General features: G+C 43.4%; 1 protein-coding gene across 1 annotated transcript; it reads left to right on the top strand.

Annotated features, from left to right (window-relative positions):
• The first annotated feature begins 6,772 nt into the window (after positions 1 to 6,772).
• On the top strand, positions 6,773 to 17,479 carry cysltr1 (cysteinyl leukotriene receptor 1). The gene is made up of 2 exons (XM_003223388.4): positions 6,773 to 6,953; positions 13,767 to 17,479. Exon 2 carries the CDS (start codon positions 13,784 to 13,786, stop codon positions 14,816 to 14,818), a length of 1,035 nt encoding a protein of 344 aa, XP_003223436.1. The 5' UTR covers positions 6,773 to 6,953; positions 13,767 to 13,783; the 3' UTR covers positions 14,819 to 17,479.
• Positions 17,480 to 21,641: the final 4,162 nt, after the last annotated feature.

Below are 21,641 nucleotides of genomic sequence, written 5' to 3' on the forward strand. Positions count from 1 at the left end.
TCCTTCTGTGCTTCCATCTCCATTTCTAAGTTGAAGAGCCAGCGTTGTCTGTAGACCCCTCCAAGGTCATGTGGCCGGCATGACAGTATGAAGTGTCATTACCTTACTGCCAGAGCAGTACCTATCGATCTACTCGCATAGGTTGGCAGAAGCTGGGACTAACAGCGGGAGCTCACCCCACTCCCCGGATTCAAACCACTGACCTTTTGGTCGGCAAGTTCAGCAGTTCAGTGGTATAATCCACTGCGCCACAGGGCTTCTACTTTTTCAGTAAATACATCAAAACGACTACTTTTGGAGACCGCAAAAGCCTGAAACTGTCAAGTGATGTTGCTGCAACCTGCCAACATCGGGTTTCTTGTTTTTGAAAGTTATACAACCAACCTTTGAGCTGGTTGCCGGCTAGGTTCTAAACTGCTCTGGAACCTTCAGTGCCGTTGCCAGAGCAACACATTCAAACCATCCCTGGCTCCTTCATCTCTCAGATCAGGAGCAAAATGGAAAGATCTCTGAAGGGGGCATCCTTCATTGGGAGGTGTTAGAAGACAGGGAAGTTTCAGACAAGAAACAATCAGGGCCAGCTAACACCTCCCAACAAAGGATGCCCCCAGGGAGGAAGAAGCCAGGCTTTGAAGCTGCAAGGCTATTTAATGCTAATCAAGCTGGCTAACTGCAGCATTCACACCTGCCTCAAACAGACAAGAGTTCTTTCTCCCACCCTGAACTTTCCACAGACATGTAAACCCCACTTGCCTGGTTTCCAACACACCTCACAACCTCTGAGAATGCCTGCCATAGATGTGGGTGAAACGTCAGGAGAGAATGCTTCTGGAACATGGCCATATAGTCCAGAAAACTCACAGCAACCCATTAACAAAAAATTAAAACTATTCAAAAGTATAAACCACAAAGGACACAACAGCGCAACAAAAATAAGAAATATGGAATTTCATTGGGGGTTAGTAGGCAAGTAATACTCATAGGTGTTTTTTCCAGTTGTTCCTTCCTCTGAAATAGAGCTTGTAGCTCTTGGGATTTGCTGGCGGTCTCCCACCCAAGTATTTTCCAGGACTGACCCTGCTTGGCTTCTAAGATTAAATGGGATCTGCTGCTTGTAGGGTATTATTTAGCCAAACGTCTTGATGCATTTTACATACTTGGGGTCCAGAAATTCTTTTGTTAAAAGTTTGCCTTCCGTGAGGAGACTTCAGATAAAAACAGAAGGGGGTCCGTGGCTCACTGTAATCAGGGACATCTAAGGAGGATTGTGTTATCTCGTATCCATCAGTTAATAACACCATAAAGCACCACAGATGCAAAAGCGGAAGAACGATTAAGTAGAGACAAACACAAAGCCAATCTTATCTGGGACGATGGAAACCATGTGTGAACTGAATATACATACACACCCTTTTGTGTTTGACATACGAAAACAAGGGCTTGGTCCAAGCTGTAACACAAAATTGTAGATGGAAAGCTCCTTTCCAGTCAGAAGGGTCCAATATAGACATTTCATTGGATGCTGTCGTGTGCCTTTTTTTGTCTTTAATGTTTTTTATTGTAATTTTTTTGGGCTTGGCCCCATGTTAGCCACCCCGAGTCCCTTCGGGAGATGGAAGCGTGATACAAAAATAAAGTTATTATTATTAGGGTTACTTTATTTTTGTATCCCACCTCCATCTCCCCGAAGGGACTCAAGCGGCTAACACGGGGCCAAGCCCAAACAACAACAACAACAACAACAACAACAACAACAACAACATCAGCCACCCAGCTTCCCTGTCTCATGGGTTTCCCTTGGCAAAATGTGATCAGAGGGGGTTTGCTGTCACTTTCTTCTGAGGCTGAGAGTGTGTGCCTTGCTCAAGGTCACCCAGTGGGATTCTATGGATGAGCAAGGATTCGCATCCTGGTCCTGAAAGTCATAGACCAGCTCTCAAACCATTGCATTGGATTTCAGCAAGAGCGGACAGGTATGCTAAAGCGTTGAACTCGTAGGCGCACTGTTTTGAATGCAGACAAGTTGCAACTGAGTGCAGAAAGGCTTGTCACAGGGAAAGTGGTGAAATACTCGGCTGCATTCTTTCTTTCCTAATTTGCATTCTTTCCTAATTTGGCCCCGCCTTGTTCAAAGACAGAAGGGAGGGACCTGGATGCAGGTTTTCTTTTTAAACAGCTCTGGGCAGCTCAGCTGAGAGAGAGCATGGCAGGAGCGCCAGCAGCATGCTGCTTCGGTCCTTTTTTGGCACTTTCTTCCCCTTCCACACTCTCTCCAACCTCAGAGGCGGCTTGCGTTGTTCATCAATGTTCTCCTTCATCGGACTGTAGCGGAAACCAGATTTCCCCTCTTCCCGGCTTCTCGTGTGTCTGTGCGGACGCAGTGGAAGTAGGAGACAGACAACTGGAGGTTTTTTTCTTTTTCCCAAAGAAAGCAGTTTACTAAAAGTTTCCTGCAGCTGCAGAGGTTCATCCCACGCACAACTAGATGCTCAAAAGGGAGAACGCCGCAGACAGGGTCGAGTGTCTATTTATACAATTCAGTGGGTTCAGTTTACGACCGCCCACATATCAAACCATTGGTGCATATTTGTGGTGCAGTATTACATTTCATTACTTTCGTTTCTCTCAAAACACATGATTTCAGGGAAACCATGTGATAACCCATCGGCTGTGTTCCTGGCCTGCTCGTACCTCCTTATATGGCCATTTCCTCCTACCCCTTCATTCCTGCCTTATTCCCCCATTTTTTTTTTTATTTTTTTTTTTGCGAAGCGTGTATACAAAAGCTGAAGCAAACTAAATGAGCAGACTTATGGGTCCCTCCAATCCCTTCTAGCTTGTAGCCAAGCTATCTTTTCAGTGGAAAATGAGCGCAGAATAGCATTTGTACATAGTTTCATCACCAGAGGTAAACAACACATGAGGATTAAAAATATTAATCAGGTTTTAGAAAGGACATAGTCCACAGTAGAATTCTGATCTAGCCCAGTCATTTGGCTTCTTCCGATGATGGATTTGTTGCTATGGCCAGAGGTGGCCATTCACATACATGTCCAACTTTCAGGTCTTTTCAGTCTTTGGCATAAAGTCAAACTGGGGGTGTGTTTCCTCTTCCTTGATCAAAGGAATAATGTTCAGTTAATTTGAAGAAAGTCTCTTTGTCCAATCAAGTCTCTAGTCTCTAAGAATTGTCTCTGTGTAAAGAAAAAATCTGTAAAGAAAATCTCCATCTCTCACAGGGCTTTAGCTGTCATACTCAGTATACCCAGTGTGTGGCGTGGGGTAGACTTAAACTCCTGCGCGTTTTGGATTCCAAAACAGGCCTTCCAGTAATAATGCCTTATGGATCTCCATTTTGGAAAACAGGCCTCTCAGTAACAATGCCTTATGGATCTCCAATTTAGGAACAGGAGTCCAAAAAAAAGCTGAAAAAGAAAACAGGAAGACAGTGAGAGAGAATGGGGGAGGGGGAACGGATTACCCATCTGTCGATCATCCTGTTCGGCATCACTTTTGTCTCAGCCAATCTTGTTGAAATCCCTTGTCTCTCCACGGGTGGGGCAGGTAGGCCACTATTCAGCTCCCAAACGACCCCTCCATGGCCTCTTAAGAAATGATTCCTCCATGGGCCTTCTTCCGCGATCTGCAGTAATCCTTTTTACTCTGGTCCTGCTGCAATGGTTAACTTATTTTATTCTTTGTCACATTGTCTCCGTGCTATATCCTCCTTTTGGCTTAAAAAGCAAGGTTGTTAGATGGCATATAAAAAGTCCCTCATTGTCTCTCAAATCCGGCAAAAATCCGAATTATTTGCAATGTCCCGTTACAAAAGGTCCTAACCAGGAGAGTTGGGTCAAAATAGAAAATTGTATGTTGTTGAGTTGGTCAGCCCTTACAGCCTCCAGCCTGATGCCACACTCCATCACAGCCTTAGCACTCAGCAACACCTATAGGCCCTCCCAGGCCTCTCAATAAACATGTCTCATAGACTTCTGGGTTTTATCCCATACAGGAGTTCAGGACCTGTAGCAAAAAACAATGAGAGGGAAAAGAAGGGGAGGGAAACACTCATCCTTCCAGGCTGTATGGCTCTTGAAGCACTCTCTCTAGTCGTTTCGCTCACATCCACGGCAGGCCTCCTCAGAGGTTGTGCCTTTGACAACACACTCATCTGTCTTGAAATCCAACAAAATCTTTCTTCTCCGCATCTTTTTCTTTTCCTTTCCGCAAACGATTTAACAATCGTGTATCCACTTGCTGCAATGCAATCTTCCACTCCAGTCCTGCTGCAGTGTTAAACTTACTCAATTCCCCTTTTACACCGACTCGTTGAACAGATCAAAATTTGTTAGTAACACACGTTGAAAAGCCTCCTGCCGCTTCTCAAATCTGGCAAAATCCAGGCTGGGGGCGATGGAAAAAATGCCCCTATTTGCAGGATCTAATGTCCCATTTTACAAAAGTCCTAGTCCTCCCTTTCCGTAACCTTTAGAAAGAGTTGGGCCAAAGTCACAAAGTCCAGAATCCAAATCTCACAAAATTATTATGAAGCACTAGCTCCCTTTTTGAATAAAATGTCAATAAAAAAAATTTAAAAATCAATGTCAGTTCTTAATCCTTCTGTGTCAGGAATATGGGGTCAATTTTTTTTTTTTTTTTCAAAAACAAATATATATATATTTTTTTTCTTGCACTGCCAACTTGTGACAGTTTTCCATACAAAGTCTCTACAACCAATAACTCCTCTCCTTGTATTCCAAAGTGCTGCAAAAAAAAGAACCTCCAACATTTCCCTATAACCTGTAAGGGGTTTAAAGTCTGTAGCACCATGTTCTCTAAAAACACTGAAGCATTGTTCTTTCAAAACAAGGATTTTTTTTTTTTCAAGCCTAAGACCATTTTTTTTTTTCAAAAAAAAAATATCTACAGCTTCCGAATTGCTTCTGAACAAATCTACTAACATTGTTTATAACTCTTTATGCATTTTGAATTCAACACATACATCTCATTCACACAAAGTCCACAGGAATTCTGATTAGTGGTTAGTTGTTTAGATAAAGTCACACACTCTCTCTCAGCTCATGAAAACATTCTCACCCAGTTGTCCCAAAATAAGTCCAAAGCAAGGATTTAAGATCCAGGTGAAAGACAGAACCCCAAAATATTATATATATATATATATACACACATTTACATCATCATTTTCTTTCTTTCTTTTTTTTTTTCATATTTAATTCACATTACATTTCACAGCGGCTTTCATTGACCTTGGCTGTCCACTGGAATTCCATTATCTTCCTCTGGGCATTTCGCCTGAGTTTAACCAGAATAACAGGGAGTTTTTACCTTGAACTGTCAAGATTTTCCCACTATCTTTTTGGCATGAGGCCCAGGTGCAAAAGAAAACTTTTTAAGAAAACAGCCTTTGTTCCTCAGAAATAACAAGGAAAAAAAAAAAACTTTCTGAGCCTCAACACCACTTTAACTCCCTCCCTTTTTCTGCCTCTCTGCAGCTTGTCAGCAAAAGCAAACTAACACAGACAGAACCTCTTCGAATCAGATTTTTTCAACCGTAATAAAACATTTCTAGATATTTGTGCTCAACATTTTTTGTGTAAATCTATAGACTCATTTTTCATTTTCACTTCAATATTACCACGAAACATGCAGAACTTGAAACTCATTATTTCCCACACATGACAAAGAAATCAAACAGTTTTTTTTTTCTTTCCCCGGGAGTTGCGACTCCTCATGAGCCCTGCACGACTTGGTCTTGGGGCACCCTCACAAGTCTTGTTCTCTGGGGAATTCCTTCTACGGCTCTACTTGCAACTGAGCCGAAATTATCTAACATACACTGTAATGGGGTGGTGGATTTGAACCCACTGCCTCCCATCCTGCCTAATAGAGGGGACTGCCTTGGACTGGGCACCTGGACACTCAACGGTGTGTGTCAGGAATCACAAGACAGAAACCCTTTTATACCTCCCTGGGAACCTTTGTGTGTCCCCTCCCGGCGCTGGTAACTGTGTTCCCTTAGTGTCTCATTTTTAACCACTATACTTGCCAGATTGCTGTAGACGTCGGACCAACCTTCGCCCCTGGACTTTTCCCTGGATCCTTTTCCCTGCCTGGTTTCTTTGGAACCTCGCTGTCGTTGCGGCTCCCACCGTCGGCCGGCGTTGGCATCAGAGGCAAGTACCGCAGCCGGTCTTACAATATTCAGGGGCCCCTTCTCGTCTCACGGTAGTTGCCTCTGGCCCCCACCGCCGAGTTGGGACCGTCCCGCCAACGGGATCCGTCTCCGATCTCCTGGCCCGTCTTATTGTGGAATCACGTCGGGGTCACCAGAAAATGTAGCGGAAACCAGATTTCCCCTCTTCCCGGCTTCTCGTGTGTCTGTGCGGACGCAGTGGAAGTAGGAGACAGACAACTGGAGGTTTTTTTCTTTTTCCCAAAGAAAGCAGTTTACTAAAAGTTTCCTGCAGCTGCAGAGGTTCATCCCACGCACAACTAGATGCTCAAAAGGGAGAACGCCGCAGACAGGGTCGAGTGTCTATTTATACAATTCAGTGGGTTCAGTTTACGACCGCCCACATATCAAACCATTGGTGCATATTTGTGGTGCAGTATTACATTTCATTACTTTCGTTTCTCTCAAAACACATGATTTCAGGGAAACCATGTGATAACCCATCGGCTGTGTTCCTGGCCTGCTCGTACCTCCTTATATGGCCATTTCCTCCTACCCCTTCATTCCTGCCTTAGGACGAGGAGACCTGTCCCTCTCTCTGCACAAAGAGGGTGTGAATGGTGGGGAATAGAAAAGACCCTTTCAGGGCAAAACAACCACCCTTTGAAGGTTGTGCTTATATGTGCATCCATCTCTCTCTTGCGTTTCTTCGTCAGGATCATCTGCTTTGAGGAGAAGCGGCAGCTTGCAAACTTGGCACGTAAGTTTTCATCTGTTTATATTTTTGTCGGCAAAATCCTTCTGCAGCCTCCACAGCTGGAAATAATGTACACTTTAGCTATGTATCTTCTGTCTAGTCTACTGAGACATGTGCCATCACTTCTTTCGGTCAATCGGAATTTATTAGACATGTGCATTCGGGGAAAACCGTGTCCCATTTCACGTCCTGGCTTTCGCTGGGAGGGTTGTTTTTGGTTCTTTCATTTCGGGGCCTGAAAATAGAACTATTATTGGGGGTGTGGGGGCTTCCCACCCACTGGCTCCCCTTTCCGGTATGCCTTCTTCTTACCTGGCACCTGCTGTTTCTACTCTAGAATAAGAGGTGCTTGGCTATAGGCACTGGCAGGCGCACACACTTTCTGGGACTGCCTGCCCGCCCTGCCACACACACACACACTCACTCTTTCCAAGGAAAGAAGGCAAGTTCGGATGCACACATAAACAGACTTTTGTGTCGAGCAGATTTTTGTGCGGGGAGGGGGCTTTCCATTTCGTGCTTCCGAAGAAAAGAAGACATGAAAGAAACGGTAGAAACAGTAGGAACAAATTTCATGCACATGTCTAGAATTTATAACACCAGTGAAGCAATCAGTGAAAATACCCCTAAGGTGTTTTCTCCATTTGTTTCTGCTAAAACAACATGCTATGGGCTTGCTTTCTCTGTCTAGTCTTGCCTTCACTTCTGAGTTATCAGTGAATGAATGAGAACATGCTGCCAAATTAGGTAGTAACTGTCCATTCAGATTAGGAAGGCAGGCCACTGCTCAACAACCTTTACCCACACGTTGTGCTCTTCCTCTTGACTCTTTGTAGACCGAGATGATCATCTTGAGATGTTCAAGTCTGGATATCTAGATACTGGGGATGTATTTTGCAATGACACCCATGTGATAGTGATATAGCCCAGTTATGTTGCTTGCAATGCATGTGGCTTGCTATGGCCGAAAATGTTACATTGGTTGATGCTATGAAATGGTCCAAGAAGAGCCAGCTTGGTGCAGTGGTTTGAGTGTTCGAGTGTAATTCTGAGGCAAGCTGGTCTTTCAGCCCTCCAGGAAGTCAATGGCAGCCACCTTTAGAAGAAAAAAAAATGGGAAAATCCCATGATAGTTTTCACTCAGGTTACAGTAAGCTGGATATGACTTGAAGGCACAAGCATCTTGGAATTTCCTGCCAGAGAACTCTAGTGCCTCACCAAATGACAAATCCCAGGATCTCATACGATGCACCCATGACCTCCAAAATGAAATATTTGGGCAATAACTGTACAGTGTGGCATGCTTTCCTCTGAGACTGAGAGAGTACGATGTTATCCAATGGGTCTCTGTGGCTGAACCCCAGCCTTCTAAAGTCAAAGTTGAAAACTCAAACCATTATACGACAATGGCGCTAACAACCATGTCAGAGAAGCCATTGAAATCTACAAGCATGTGGACAATTTCAACAGAAAGGAGGAAACAATGAAAATGAGCAAAATCTGGCTACCAATGTTTAAAAAACTCTAAAATCAGGACAGTAAATAAAGAACAACACTCAAAAACTGAGGAATTCCAGGCAGGAAACAATCAGGGCCAGACTTTTTTTTTTCATGTCAGGAGCAACCGGAGTTGCTTCTGGAGTGAGAGAATTGGCCGTTTGCAAGGACGTTGCCCAGGGAACGCCCGGATGTTTTGATGTTTTACCATCCTTGTGGGAGGCTTCTCTCATGTCCCCGCATGGAGCTGGAGCTGATAGAGGGAGCTCATCCGCGCTCTCCCCGGGTGGAATTCGAACCTAGCAGCTTTCAGGTCAGCAACCCAACCTTCAAGTCACAAGGCTTTTATCCCCTAGGCCACCAGAGGCTCCTAGAGCCAGATAACACCTCCCAACAAAGGATTCCCCCAGACAGGAAGCAACCAGGCTTTGAAGCTGCAAAGCTATTCAATGCTAATCAAAGTGGCTAACTGCAACATTCACAATTGCCTCAAACAGACAAGAGTTTTTTCTCCCACTTTGGACATTCCACAGATATATAAACCTCACTTAACTAATTTCTAACAGACCTCACAACCTCTGAGGATGCCCAACATAGAGGTGGGTGAAACATCAGGAGAGAATGCTTCTGGAACATGGCCATACAGCCCCAAAAGCTTACAGCAATCCAATGATTCCGGCCATGAAAGCCTTCAACAGCACATGGCTCTAAGTACTGCTCCCAAAAAATCAAATCCTATGATTCTATAGTCAGTTAAAGCGGAATCATAGTCCTATAATTATATATCACTGAGTCGCAACCAATTCAACCTTGTTTGTGTCAGCCACAAAAAAACATTTATGGAGTATAACATCTACTTTCAAAGGAAGTACTGTACAATTAAACAGGAAATATCACTTTCAAACCAAGAACAGATTTTTTTTCCCCAAATGTTATTACATAGCGTAATGAAATCCAGAGGATTTAGGGTGCCTTGGAAGGGAGGCTAAATGGCCTCAGACTTACAAGATTTTTTTTATCACATCAGAAGCAACTTGAGAACATACTGCAAGTCGCTTCTGGTGTGAGAGAATTGGCAGTCTTCACAGATGTTGCCCAGGGGATGCCCAGATGTGTTATCATCCTGCTGGGAGACTTCTCTCATGTCCCCACAAGCTAGAGCTGACAGACAGGAGCTCACCCCATATTGCAAATTCATTAGCATTGAATGGCCTTGAATTAGCATTGACTCATACAGTAGAGTCTCACTTATCCAACATAAACGGGCCGGCAGAACGTTGGATAAGCGAATATGTTGGATAATAAGGAGGCATTAGGGAGAAGCCTATTAAACATCAAATTAAGTTATGATTTTACAAATTAAGCACCAAAACATCATGTTAGACAACAAATTTGTCAGAAAAAGTAGTTCAGTACACAGTAATGCTATATAGTAATTACTGTATTTATGAATTTAGCACCAAAATATCACGATATATTGAAAGCATTGACTACAAAAATGCGTTGGATAATCCAGAACGTTGGATAAGCGAGTGTTGGATAAGTGAGACTCTACTGTACTTGCCTAAAATGAAAATGAAAAACTACACATTCATGATTCAATTTACATTTTTTTTTAGCAGTTGCAGTGACGATTTCTCTTTTAAGTCAACCAGGAAATGCAGCTTCATGGAAATTCCTCCTAGAACTTGTTATATTATCGAATAACGTCAAAGATAAATACAGATGTAGCATAACTTGTCTTACAAGGAACTTTGCGTGTAAAACACACGCATAAAGGAAGGCACTGCTGGTTGCCTCTTCACAAAGAAAGCTTTTCATAGATGGACTGGATCCAAACCTTTCCCCAGCTCTGCAAGTTTGTTTCCTCTAACATTTTTGGGAGACTCTCAGGCTGGGTCTACACTGCCCTATAATCCAGTTTCTGATCCCAGATTATCTGCTTTGAACTGCATTATATAACAGTACCGTGATGGCGCAGCGGGTTAAACCATTGAGCTGCGGAACTTGCTGGCCAAAAGGTCGGCAGTTTGAATTTGAGGAGTGGGGTGAGCTCCTGTCGTTAACCCCAGCTTCTGCCAACCTAGCAGTTCGAAAACATGCAAATGTGAATAGATCAATAGGTATAACTCTGGCAGGAAGGTAATGCTGGCCACATGACTTTGGAGGTGTCTACGGACAACGCCGACTCTTCAGCTTGGAAATGGAGATGAGCACCAACCGCCAGAGTCGGACACAACTAGACTTAATGTCAAAGGGTAACCTTTACTAGACTCATATAATCCAGTTCAAAGCAGAAAATATTAATTGATCCCTGGCAGTTAAAGCGGTGACAAACTAGACTAGATGCTCCCAAAGAGGGAGAGAGTTGCTGAGTGAGTCTCGGCCTTAAAAACCGTCAGTTCTTGGCACACTTCATTGGAAGAGAATTATCAAATCCAGTGGGAGCACACATAAGATCAATACTGATATGATTCATTTTTCTAAATGGTATTGCAGTTTAGAAATAAACACCTCTAGATGTGTACGAGTAGATACGCCCTTGTTTCTAATGGCACTTTGTGGCTTCGGAGTTGGCTTCCCCGCTGTGTGTGCAATTCTGAATCTGATTTCTTTGAAACAGATAAGATCATGGCGCATTACATGTTCAGTGTTAAGGCTCTTGAGGTCAAACAAACAGGAACCTGCTGCTTTAAGATGAGTCAGAGCATTAATATTATGGGTTTTGTGCTTACCGAAGGCCGCTCTCCAAGGTTTTAGGTTGGGGACTTACTCAGACCAATGTGGGGACGACATTTCGGGCCCCTTCTGCACTGCCATATAATCCAGATTATCAAAGCATTTAACCCACATTATCTGCTTTGAAATGGATTATATAGGGGTTGAATTTAGACTAGGTGAGTGTGTGGACCTCTGGTGAGTGTGTCCTTTAACCTGAAACTTTGGGTGTTAGCGTAAATGCTTGCCAGGCAGGACCCTCCATTAACCATAGTCCGAGTCCAGTGGTTCTCAACCTGATGTTCCCCAGATGTTTTTGGCCTTCAATTCCCAGAAATCCTAATAGCTGGTGAACTGGCTGGGATTTCTGGGAGTTGTAGGCCAAAACACCTGGGAACTCTCAGGTTGAGAACCAATGCTCTATGGCTATCACAACTGTTGCTGTTCTTTGGCTGCTCTATCATAGAAATTCTTGGAAAGTGGAAAGTTTGTCGTTGCCTTTTTCTGGGGCTGAGAGAGTGTGACTTGCCCAAGAGCTGGGCACGAAAGTCTCCCAGCATTCTCATCCAATGCTCAAACTACTCCACCACAATGGCACTATAGTTTGAGATAAAATTAAAGGTTCTTCCCTGAATGTGTGTGGCTGGGGTGCCCACTTCCACAAAACGGCTCCCACTTCTACAAATAGCTATATCTCCCACTACTCAGGAGACACCCATGGCCTTCCCTCCAATGACACTGCAGGTTATAGAAAGCACTGTAAACATGTCCAAGAGCCCTGCCAATGTCCTCCACAAACACCATACTACCCACCACCTAAGTGAAGGCTTTCATGCGTGGACAATTTCATCCTAGATTTTCTGTTTTTCTTCTACCACAGACATCCCAGTGTTTCTGACTCTTTCCATTGGTGTGGAATTTACATGACCCCGCCCACTTCCTCTCCCATAACCCTTTCCTATTCCTTTCTATGGCACACAGCAAACGGACGAATTTATCAGCAACTAAAAATACTAGAGAGGTTTGGGGAGAATTCACCATAATTTATAGGAGTTGTAGGTACTGGGATGTATAGTTCACCTGTAATCTAAGAGCACTATGAACCCCACCAAAGATGGACCTGGAACTAACTTGGCACACAGAACCCCCATGACCAACAAAAAATACTGGAGGTCTTTGGAGGGATTTATAGGAGTTGTAGTTTACCTACATCCAGAGTGCACTATGAACCCAAACAATGATGGATCTGGACCAAATTTGGCATGCATACCTGAAACCGCAATTCGAAACCACTTTAACTGCAAGTCTGCAACAATTCTGCAGTGCAGATGCACCATGAGACTAGTTCTGCAGGAGAAGAGCACTTAGACCTCCAGAAATTAAAAACCTTTAGTCAAAGAAACGATCTTTGATGAACGGGCTCATTAGCCAGGATTGCCCCCTTCTGGTTGTCTCGTTCTCTACTATTTCTGGCAAAAATAATAAATAAGTAGCTGGCTTGGCAGAAATGCAAGCGAGAACGTGTCAATTTCCATGCAAGAACTGGTCTTGCCAATCATACCAACTCACTTGGCAGATGCACAGCGCAGAACAGAAAATTAGTTGTTGCCGCTCTGGCACATCTATACTCACCCAAAGGAAGGCCGGCAAAAAGGACTTGAACTCCTCACTGAAATCAAAGACAAGCTATGGAAGGGTTAAAGGATGAAGCCATTGCCACCCACAAAATCTTTCTTGACTCCTCAAATGACTAGCATTGCATAGAGTGAAACACTGGGAATTACCTGTATCTAAAGGTTAAAGTTTTCCCCTGACATTAAGTCTAGTCGTGTCCGTCTCTGGGGGTTGGTGCTCATCTCCATTTCTAAGCCAAAGACCCGGCATTGTCCATAACCTCCAAGGTCATGTGGCCAGCATGACTGCATGGAGCGCCGTTACCTTCCCGCCAGAGTGGTACCTATTGATCTACTCACATTTACATGTAGGTTGGCAGAAGCTGGGAGTGGGAGCTCACCTAACTCCCCGGATTCAAACCACTGCCTTTCGGTCAACAAATTCAGCAGCTCAGTGGTTTAACCCTCTGTGCCACTGGGGGCTCCAATTACCAGTATTTAGAACCCTTTTATATGTGATGTTATTTTTGCGTGTCAGGAGCAACTTGAGAAACTGCAAGTCACTTCTGGTGTGAGAAAATTGGCTGTCTACAAGGATGTTGCCCAGGGCGTGTCCAGATGTTTTGATGTTTTACTACCCGTGTGGGAGGCTTCTCTCAGGTCCCCGCATGGGGAGCTGGAGCTGACAGAGGGAGCTCATCTGTGCTCTCCCTGGATTCGAATCAGCAACCTTCAGGTTAGCAAACCAACCTTCATGTTAGCAGTCCTGCCAGCACAATAATCCACTGTGCCACCAGGGGCTCCATTCACCAAGATGAGATTCCTACAAGCATACTCAGATTATGTATTTTTCCAATTTTGGTCCTACTAACTAATCTATATCCTGTAATGTTATATCTTTTATAGTTAATAGTTGTCAATGTTGAATAAAACTGTCATAAAACCTAATTCTGATTTTTCTCCCATTAAACCCATCTTTGCACTGCAGGTTTTGAGTCGAATTCAATGGCTCCCGGTGGAAACATGATGCCAAATCTAACATGCAACGTCACGATCGATGAGTTCCGAAGCCGAGTGTACCCCATGACCTATTCTGTGATTTCTGTGTTGGGGTTTGTAGAAAATGGCTTTGTGCTGTGCGTCCTCATCAGGACATACCACGAAAAGACGTCTTTCCAGATATACATGCTCAATCTTGCTATTTCAGACCTGCTGTTTGTTTTCACGCTCCCTTTACGGGTGGTATACTATGTTTACAAAGGCGACTGGTTCTTTGGCGACTTCTTATGCCGCATCAGCTCTTACACGATGTACGTCAACTTGTACACTAGTATCCTTTTCATGACTGCCATGAGCTTCTTCCGCTGCATTGCCATTGTGTTCCCCATCCAGAACATCCATTTCATCACAGAGAAAAAAGCCAAAGTGGTCTCTGCTTCAATATGGATCTTTGTGACACTAACAACCTCACCGTTTTTACTGAGAGGTTCACATTTGGACATTGAGACGAACAAGAGCAAATGTTTTGAACCTCCAGCAAATGGGCAGATGCTAAAGCTGGTGGTCCTGCATTACATTGCGTTGGTGGTTGGCTTCATTTTCCCCTTTGTCACCATTGTTATTTGCTACACCATGATCATCAGGACTTTGCTAAAAAACGCATTGCATAAGAAAGAAGGCTCCCGTAAAAAGGCTGTCTGCATGATGGGCATTGTGACCGTTGTGTTCCTCTTGAGCTTCACTCCGTACCACATCCAACGCACCGTCCACATCCATTTCATGATGAGGAAGGATACCAGTTGTGAGGATATGCTCTACATGCAGAAATCCGTGGTGATCACACTTTCCCTGGCCGCGTTCAACTGCTGCTTTGATCCTCTTCTCTATTTCTTCTCTGGAGGCAACTTTCGGAAGCGGCTCTCTACCTTCCGGAAGGCTTCCACCTCCAGCGTGTCTCAGCCGCAGAAGAGGAACATGTCCTTGAAGCACTTCAAGGAGGTAACCGTTGAGGAAAAAACGCCAGAGGATATGGAACTATAGCCCCTCTGCTTTGAGCTTGAGTTGAGATTGGATGTTAGGTGATCCTCAGCACGATACTTCTTCATGGATACAGAAGGCTTTAGTGCAAGGCAGGGATGGAACCTCAGCTGCACATCCTTGTACACTTCTGCTATAATTGACATGTGGAAGGAAGTAGATGCGGAGTGGGCAACTTGTGACTTTCGAGGTGTTACTGGACCACAGTTCCCATCAGCCTAACCAATGAGGGGGACTTGAGTGAGACTTTACTGCTGTACCACCTGGAGACCCATACATTGATCTCTCTGATGTAAATTCCTTGGGTCAATCATGTTTGTACAATAGTCATGTCAACTGCTGCCATATTTTAGCAGTGCAGCGTGAACCTTGGCTTATTGTCATGTGTCTTCAAGCCATTTCCAACTTTTGGTGACCCTAAAGCAGTGCTTCTCAACCTGTGGGCACCCAGATGTTTTGGCCTTGACTCCCAGAAATCCTAACGGTTGGTAAACTATTTTTTTCTAGGAGTTGTAGTTTAAAACACCTGGGGACCCACAGGTTGAGAATCACTGCATTAGGACAAGTGTGAATTGTACATTTTTTGGACTACATTGGCCATCATCCCTCGCCATTGGCTGTGAAATGTAGGACAGATGACATTTGCTAACAGTATCAACAGAGCCACAACTGTGCGATACGTTCCAATATTGCAGGTCCTAATTGTTTGGAATTCAATCTTTAAAAACATTTTTAAAAACTGTTTTCTACCATTCTGCTCCATATTAAGTGCTGTGGGACAAGGAATTACTCCGCTGCCCTAAGGTGAAACAGTCATGGGGGTTTCTTGGCAAGATCTGTTCAGATGAAGATTGTCTTTGCCTTCTCTTACAGCTGAAAGAGTTTGACTTTCCCAAGCTCACCCAATGGGCTTCCATGCTCCGGTGGGGAATCAAGCCATTGTCTCCCAGTGTCATAGACAAACATTCAAACCATTGCGCCATGCTGGAATATGGGCTCCTACTGCTGAACTTTTTTTAGTAGTGGCAGAAGGGAAGCCCTCAGTTTTACTGGGAATACTGCTAGACTCTCAATACATGGAGGTTGTCCTTCCTTGGTTTAAACTCAGATAGAGGCTTCTGCATGGATGAAGGTTCTGCTTTCTGAAGATATATTTCCTACAAACACACATAGGACCCATCTACACTGCCATATAATCCAGATTATCAAAGCAGATAATCCATATGATCTACTTTGAACTGGATTATATAAGTCTACACTGCCATATGGAGCCCCCGGTGAGGCAGTGGGTTAAACTGCTGAGCTGCTGAACTTGTTGACTGACAGGTCGGAGGTTCGAACCCGGGGAGGGGAGTCAGCTCCCGCTTTTAGCCCCAGCTCCTGCCAACTTAGCAGTTTGAAAACATGCAAATGTGAGTAGATCAATAGGTACCGCTCCAGCGGGAACGTAATGGTGCTCCATGCAGTCATGCCGGCCACATGACCTTGGAGGGGTCTACGGACAACGCCAGCTCTTCAGCTTAGAAATGGAGATGAGCACCAACCCCCAGAGTCGGACACGACTGGACTTAATGTCAGGGGAAAGTGTTACCTTTATTACACTGCCATATAATCCAGTTCAAATAAGATAACCTGGATTTTATATGTCAGCGTAGAAGGGACCATAGTAAATGTAAACTTTGTCTCATGGGATTAGAGTGAACAACATCCATTTTTAAATAATTTCTTCACTGTTTTTCCTTCACATAGGAAACCCCCTTCAATGTATTTTTCTCCACTGAATGACTACACGTCTATATTTTGGGCCATTCAATGGTGAGATAGTGTTGTGAAATATGCATTTTATCCCACATCTATCCATTGCATGAGAAGGTAAAATAGCATGTGATATCCCTCTCCTGTCTCCTAGAATGTTTTTCCTGCAAACTCAGCAGCCTCCTTTTGAAATCCAAATATATGGGAGGGAAAGCAAAAAAATAAATGCCAAAGACTGAAATACATTTGAGGGAACTGCTAGCGGGGACGTAGTGGGAAAACACAGACATTCTTTGGGGGCTCAGGAGGTTACAGTGGAGCAGCCACCGAGAAATGCAGCCTGCTGTTGGGTTAATGCAAACAGACTTGGAATCCCCCATCAGGGCCTTTGGGCAAACTTTCAAGACATTATTAATGGCGGTACCAGTGGGAAATGTAAACACTAGCCGGGGTGGGAATGAATGGAGCCTCTGCGATGAAACAGAGAAGTACAGAAGAGTGAGGTACGTGTTCTGCATCTGCAAAGAGGCGAGGAGGTCACAGTCGCCCGCCAAACCCTTCCACATCCTCAGCACCAGAAACATGCTAAATATTATTATTTAAGAGATAGGCTCTAGGTTTTCAGAATCCAAGTTCTGGATTTGGTGATTTGGGAGCAACCTAACAATTGGATGCTTCCTTGAGACAAATGGCTTTTGAGACCTCAATAGAACATCAGCTGCAAAGATCAGAATGGTTTTGTTTTTGGAAGCGAGTTGCAAATTATCAGTGTTGTTGCAAAGCGTGACATTGGATGTCATGTATGTACATAAATATATTATTCAATGTGAATTTGTGTATGTAACTGCCTCTTCATGGACCTTTCTTGCTTGTGTAAAATGAATGAAGAATATAATGGTGAGCACATGAGTCCTTTGTGGTGGTGGTTGTGCCCAATTGCATTCTATAGTCAGGGTTGGAATGAATGCAGCTTGACCCTATTTTAACAGTCCTGGCCCAACGCAGTTTGATGAGGCATCATCACTCTTTGGCATACTACAACTCCCATGATTCCATAGCATTGAGCCATGGCAGTGAAAGTGGTGTCAAATGGCATTCGCTCTACAGTGTAGGCATACCCAGAGTGGGATCAAAATGACAAAACTGGGTACAGTAATGGCCTGGTGGTATTCTCACCGTATTTACTCTCTATGGCTCCTTCCCACAAAAGTGGGAGAACTTGCAAATGTGACCATAGAGCTGTGCTGGAGGATCTAGACCAGGGGGTCCCAAACTACGGCCCGGGGGCCACATGCAGCCCATCAAAGCCATTTATCCGGCCCCTGCAGCGGCAGATCCCTCCTCCTCTACCGGGGAAGGCGCATGCAGCACGAGGGAGGAGGCCAAGGCGCGCACCTTTCCCACCTCCCCCCTCGCCCTGTGTGCGCCTTCCAGTTTTGCTTGTTTATAGTGGTATTTTAATTATTATTTAATTATTAATTATTAAGGGGTGCTTTGCTAGTGCTTTTGGTGCACAAAGGCAGAAGCGGGTTGGACTAAATGGCCCAAGGGGTCTCTTCCAACCCTCTTTTTTATTATTATTATTATTATTATTATTATTATTATTATTATTATTATTGACACAAAGACACAGCAAACAAGATATATATGCTGGATTTTAAATCACAAAACCACAAGTCGAACACTTCCCAAGCGTCCTAAATGGCCCAAGGAGTCTCTTCCAACCCCCTTTATTATTTTGATGATGATGATGATTAACATTGTGGCTGTATTTGTTTCTGTTTTGTTTTGTTTACTTCAAAATAAGATATGTGCAGTGTGCATAGGAATTTGTTCATAGTTTTTTTTTTTTAACTATAGTCCGGCCCTCCAATGGTCTGAACTGGCCCCCTGTTTAAAAAGTTTGGGGACCCCTGATCTAGAGATTCTTAGGGAGACCATGGGCCCTTCCACACTGCCATATAACCCAGATTATCAAAGCACATAATCCTCCAGCATAGCTCCATGGAGACATTTCCCACTTTTGTGGCTATTCTCTAACCCTCATCACACAAATTATTTATGCATACATTCTCAATAGGATCCCAGACTCTATCTGCAGTGCGTTTCCCCTCCTGAACTTCTTGTGAACAGAAGACACTGTGTATAATTAATAGCAAACCCTATTGTGAAATGAATGACTTCCACCAGAAGTTGTCCTAGGGCCATCCTGAAGGACCTAGAAAATTCACCGAGAGGACAAGTTTAATCAGAAATAGGTAGATACAGTTATTGGCATTGATCCTGTGCAAATGGAGGCCATACTGTTCTTTCTTCCAGTCTCCCCACTTGGACTGTATCTCCCGAGTGTCTCTCTAAAGAATACAAAATGCCAAGAAAAGAAGCTGATGGACTACCAACAACTGCTGAAATCCACAGGCACTTTCACATGATGAGATACAATTATAATTAACAAGCCATTTGAATAGGTTCTCTTTACAGGTGGTTTCGGATGAGGCTTTTAACATGCTGTTACTGAGAAGGCGCTTCCCAGGCAGTCCATTTTTAATCCATAATAGGTTTTCCAAGGTACGAGGGAAAAGATGGAAGAGCTGGCAGAGGGACAAAGGAAGGTGTAAATGGGAATTTAACAGTGTGAAACTGTGATAAAATCCATCAAAAAGAACAAGGCAATGTCACCATAAGAGCCTTCTCTTGAAACTCCCCTTCCTCCTCACATTATAGATTCTTAACTTTGCACTCTGGTTCCCAGCATCCAGCAGTTTATCAGAAGGGATACCGTCTTTTTTATTTTTTTCCCCTTTTAATTGAATTTTATAATAGCAATAATCAAAAAGGTACTCCCCTTTCCTTAACATTCACCTTCCAAATCTTCCTATATTTTTTCCTCCCCTCCCTCCCTTCCTCTCCTTTCCTTCTGAAATCACAGTATATTTTACTAATCTTGCAGACCCAGCCACTGCTAAAGTCGTTGTATTTTCTCTTTGATGATCAACTGGGTGAAAAATGGAGGAGCCAGTGATCACATCCAAGGGATGTATAGTCATATATAGTCATGCGAAGGTGCACTATTTTTGTCTGGAATCGGGTTCTAAGCACACCTTTTAAACACGTGCTTTTCAGCTGTTGACCTGATTCCTCCTGCACTTTCCCTAAATGTCATTTAGCCACCGCTTCCCTTTTATCCTGGTTTCTTCTGGATTTGTAGGCATGTGAAGAAGGGCCCTCATATAATTCAGTTCAAAGTAGATAGTGTGGATTATATGGCAGTGTAGAAGGGGCCTATGTTAATTCCCAACAGTAACATACATGGGGAACCTAGAAAATTCCTAGAGAGGACATATTTTGTCAAATGCATCAACTTCTTGGGTTGCAAAAGCATTTTTTACAAATCCACCTAAAAGATAAAATGGCCTTTCAAAATGGCAACCCGCCCCACATCAAAATACTCCAAGGTAACATGTTGTTCCTTCCCAAAACACATATTAACTTATCTCTTTCTTTCTTTTAAACAGACACCTATATATACTTATTAGTATGTTATAAGTTGTTACTTGGGAAAGGAAGAAAACATTGCCCTTTTCTGCATCATTTTACACTGTAGAATGAATGCAGCTTGACACCACTTTAACTGTCATGGCTCAATGCTAGGGAATCATGGAGATTGTAATTTGACAATACATTAGCACTCTTTCATAGAAAAAGCTTAAGACCTTCTTATACTACAACTCCCAGGATTCTGTAGCATTGAGACATAGCAATTAAGGTGACATCTACACTGCCATATAATCCAGTTTCTCATCCCATATTATCTGCTTTGAATTGGATTATATGGCAGTGCAGACTCGTATGATACGGTTCAAAGCAGATACTGGGTTATAGCTGGATCTACTCTGCCATATAATCAAGATTATCAACATAGAAAATCCACATGATCTGCTTTGAACTGGATTGTATGAGTTTACACTGCCATATAATCCAAACGAACCCATAGCGAGTGGCACACAATCTGTGGTGAACGTGTGATTTCCAAGTTGCAAAACTAGAACCTTAATCCCTTTTTTTTCTGAAACATCTGTTACAAGATGACAGCACAAAGCAAGAAAAGACTAGGCATAAATTAAGTGGCCCAAGCGGAAGAGGATTGTGCTCTGGAATAGCTCTTAGGCCTGGGTTTTAGTCCATCTGTTGGATAGGAGTCTAGTCGGTGGACCAGATGATTCTGGGAAGCCATATGAAAAACTGGGTTGTTTTAGTTAGGTTTCCGAGAAGCAGAAGCAGCCCAATACTCATCTGTGTAGCTAGATGGCACCAGACAGCTAAGGCAGTCCCTTATAATTTACTACGTGGCACTCTCTCCTTGAGTGGTAACTCCGTTAATGCACAGTATTTGGAGAAGCCGTATTGGTGAACCGGGGATATTTTGGACCAATGGCTGTGCCGGGTTGAACAACACCTTTGAAAACGAGGAGGAAACATCTTATTCCCGTTGGAGATCCAACATGGGCCGGCTCTCTCCGAAGGATATCCCAAAAGCAAACAAAACCATCTAGTTAGATTGAGATAAAAATCAAAACCGGCTGGTTGAGTAATATATTTAGTTTAGATTGGTCACAACGTCACAGTCCCTTGTGAAAAATTCCCCTTCTTTTCTTGAGCAAACATTTGAATTTCCAGAATTTTTCATCGGAAAACTAGAAGGAGAAGACTCTGGTTTATCGAAAGCCACAAAATCTGCATTTAGCCACAGTCGTTAGCTGGCATGTAAGAGGAGATTTTAGATGTAATTAGATTAGCCGTCATTAGAAGCTAGATGTGTTTCAGATAAAGTAATCCTACCTCTGTGTTTACAGTGTCAGATGAAGATTTTAAAGTGTCATTTGACCTTTTCGATCTATTACTCAATTCAAGCGAAACATGTTTGAACGTCTCCCAAATATAGTTGCACATGAAGTCTGTTGGAAAGTGTTAAAAGAAGATCATTGTTTCTTCTTATTGTTATTTATTTATTTTATTTAGAGTATTTATATTCCGCCCTTCTCACCCCGAAGGGGACTCGGAGCAGGTCACA

Source organism: Anolis carolinensis, unplaced genomic scaffold (assembly GCF_035594765.1).
Source record: "Anolis carolinensis isolate JA03-04 unplaced genomic scaffold, rAnoCar3.1.pri scaffold_12, whole genome shotgun sequence".
Classification (NCBI taxonomy): domain Eukaryota; kingdom Metazoa; phylum Chordata; class Lepidosauria; order Squamata; family Dactyloidae; genus Anolis; species Anolis carolinensis.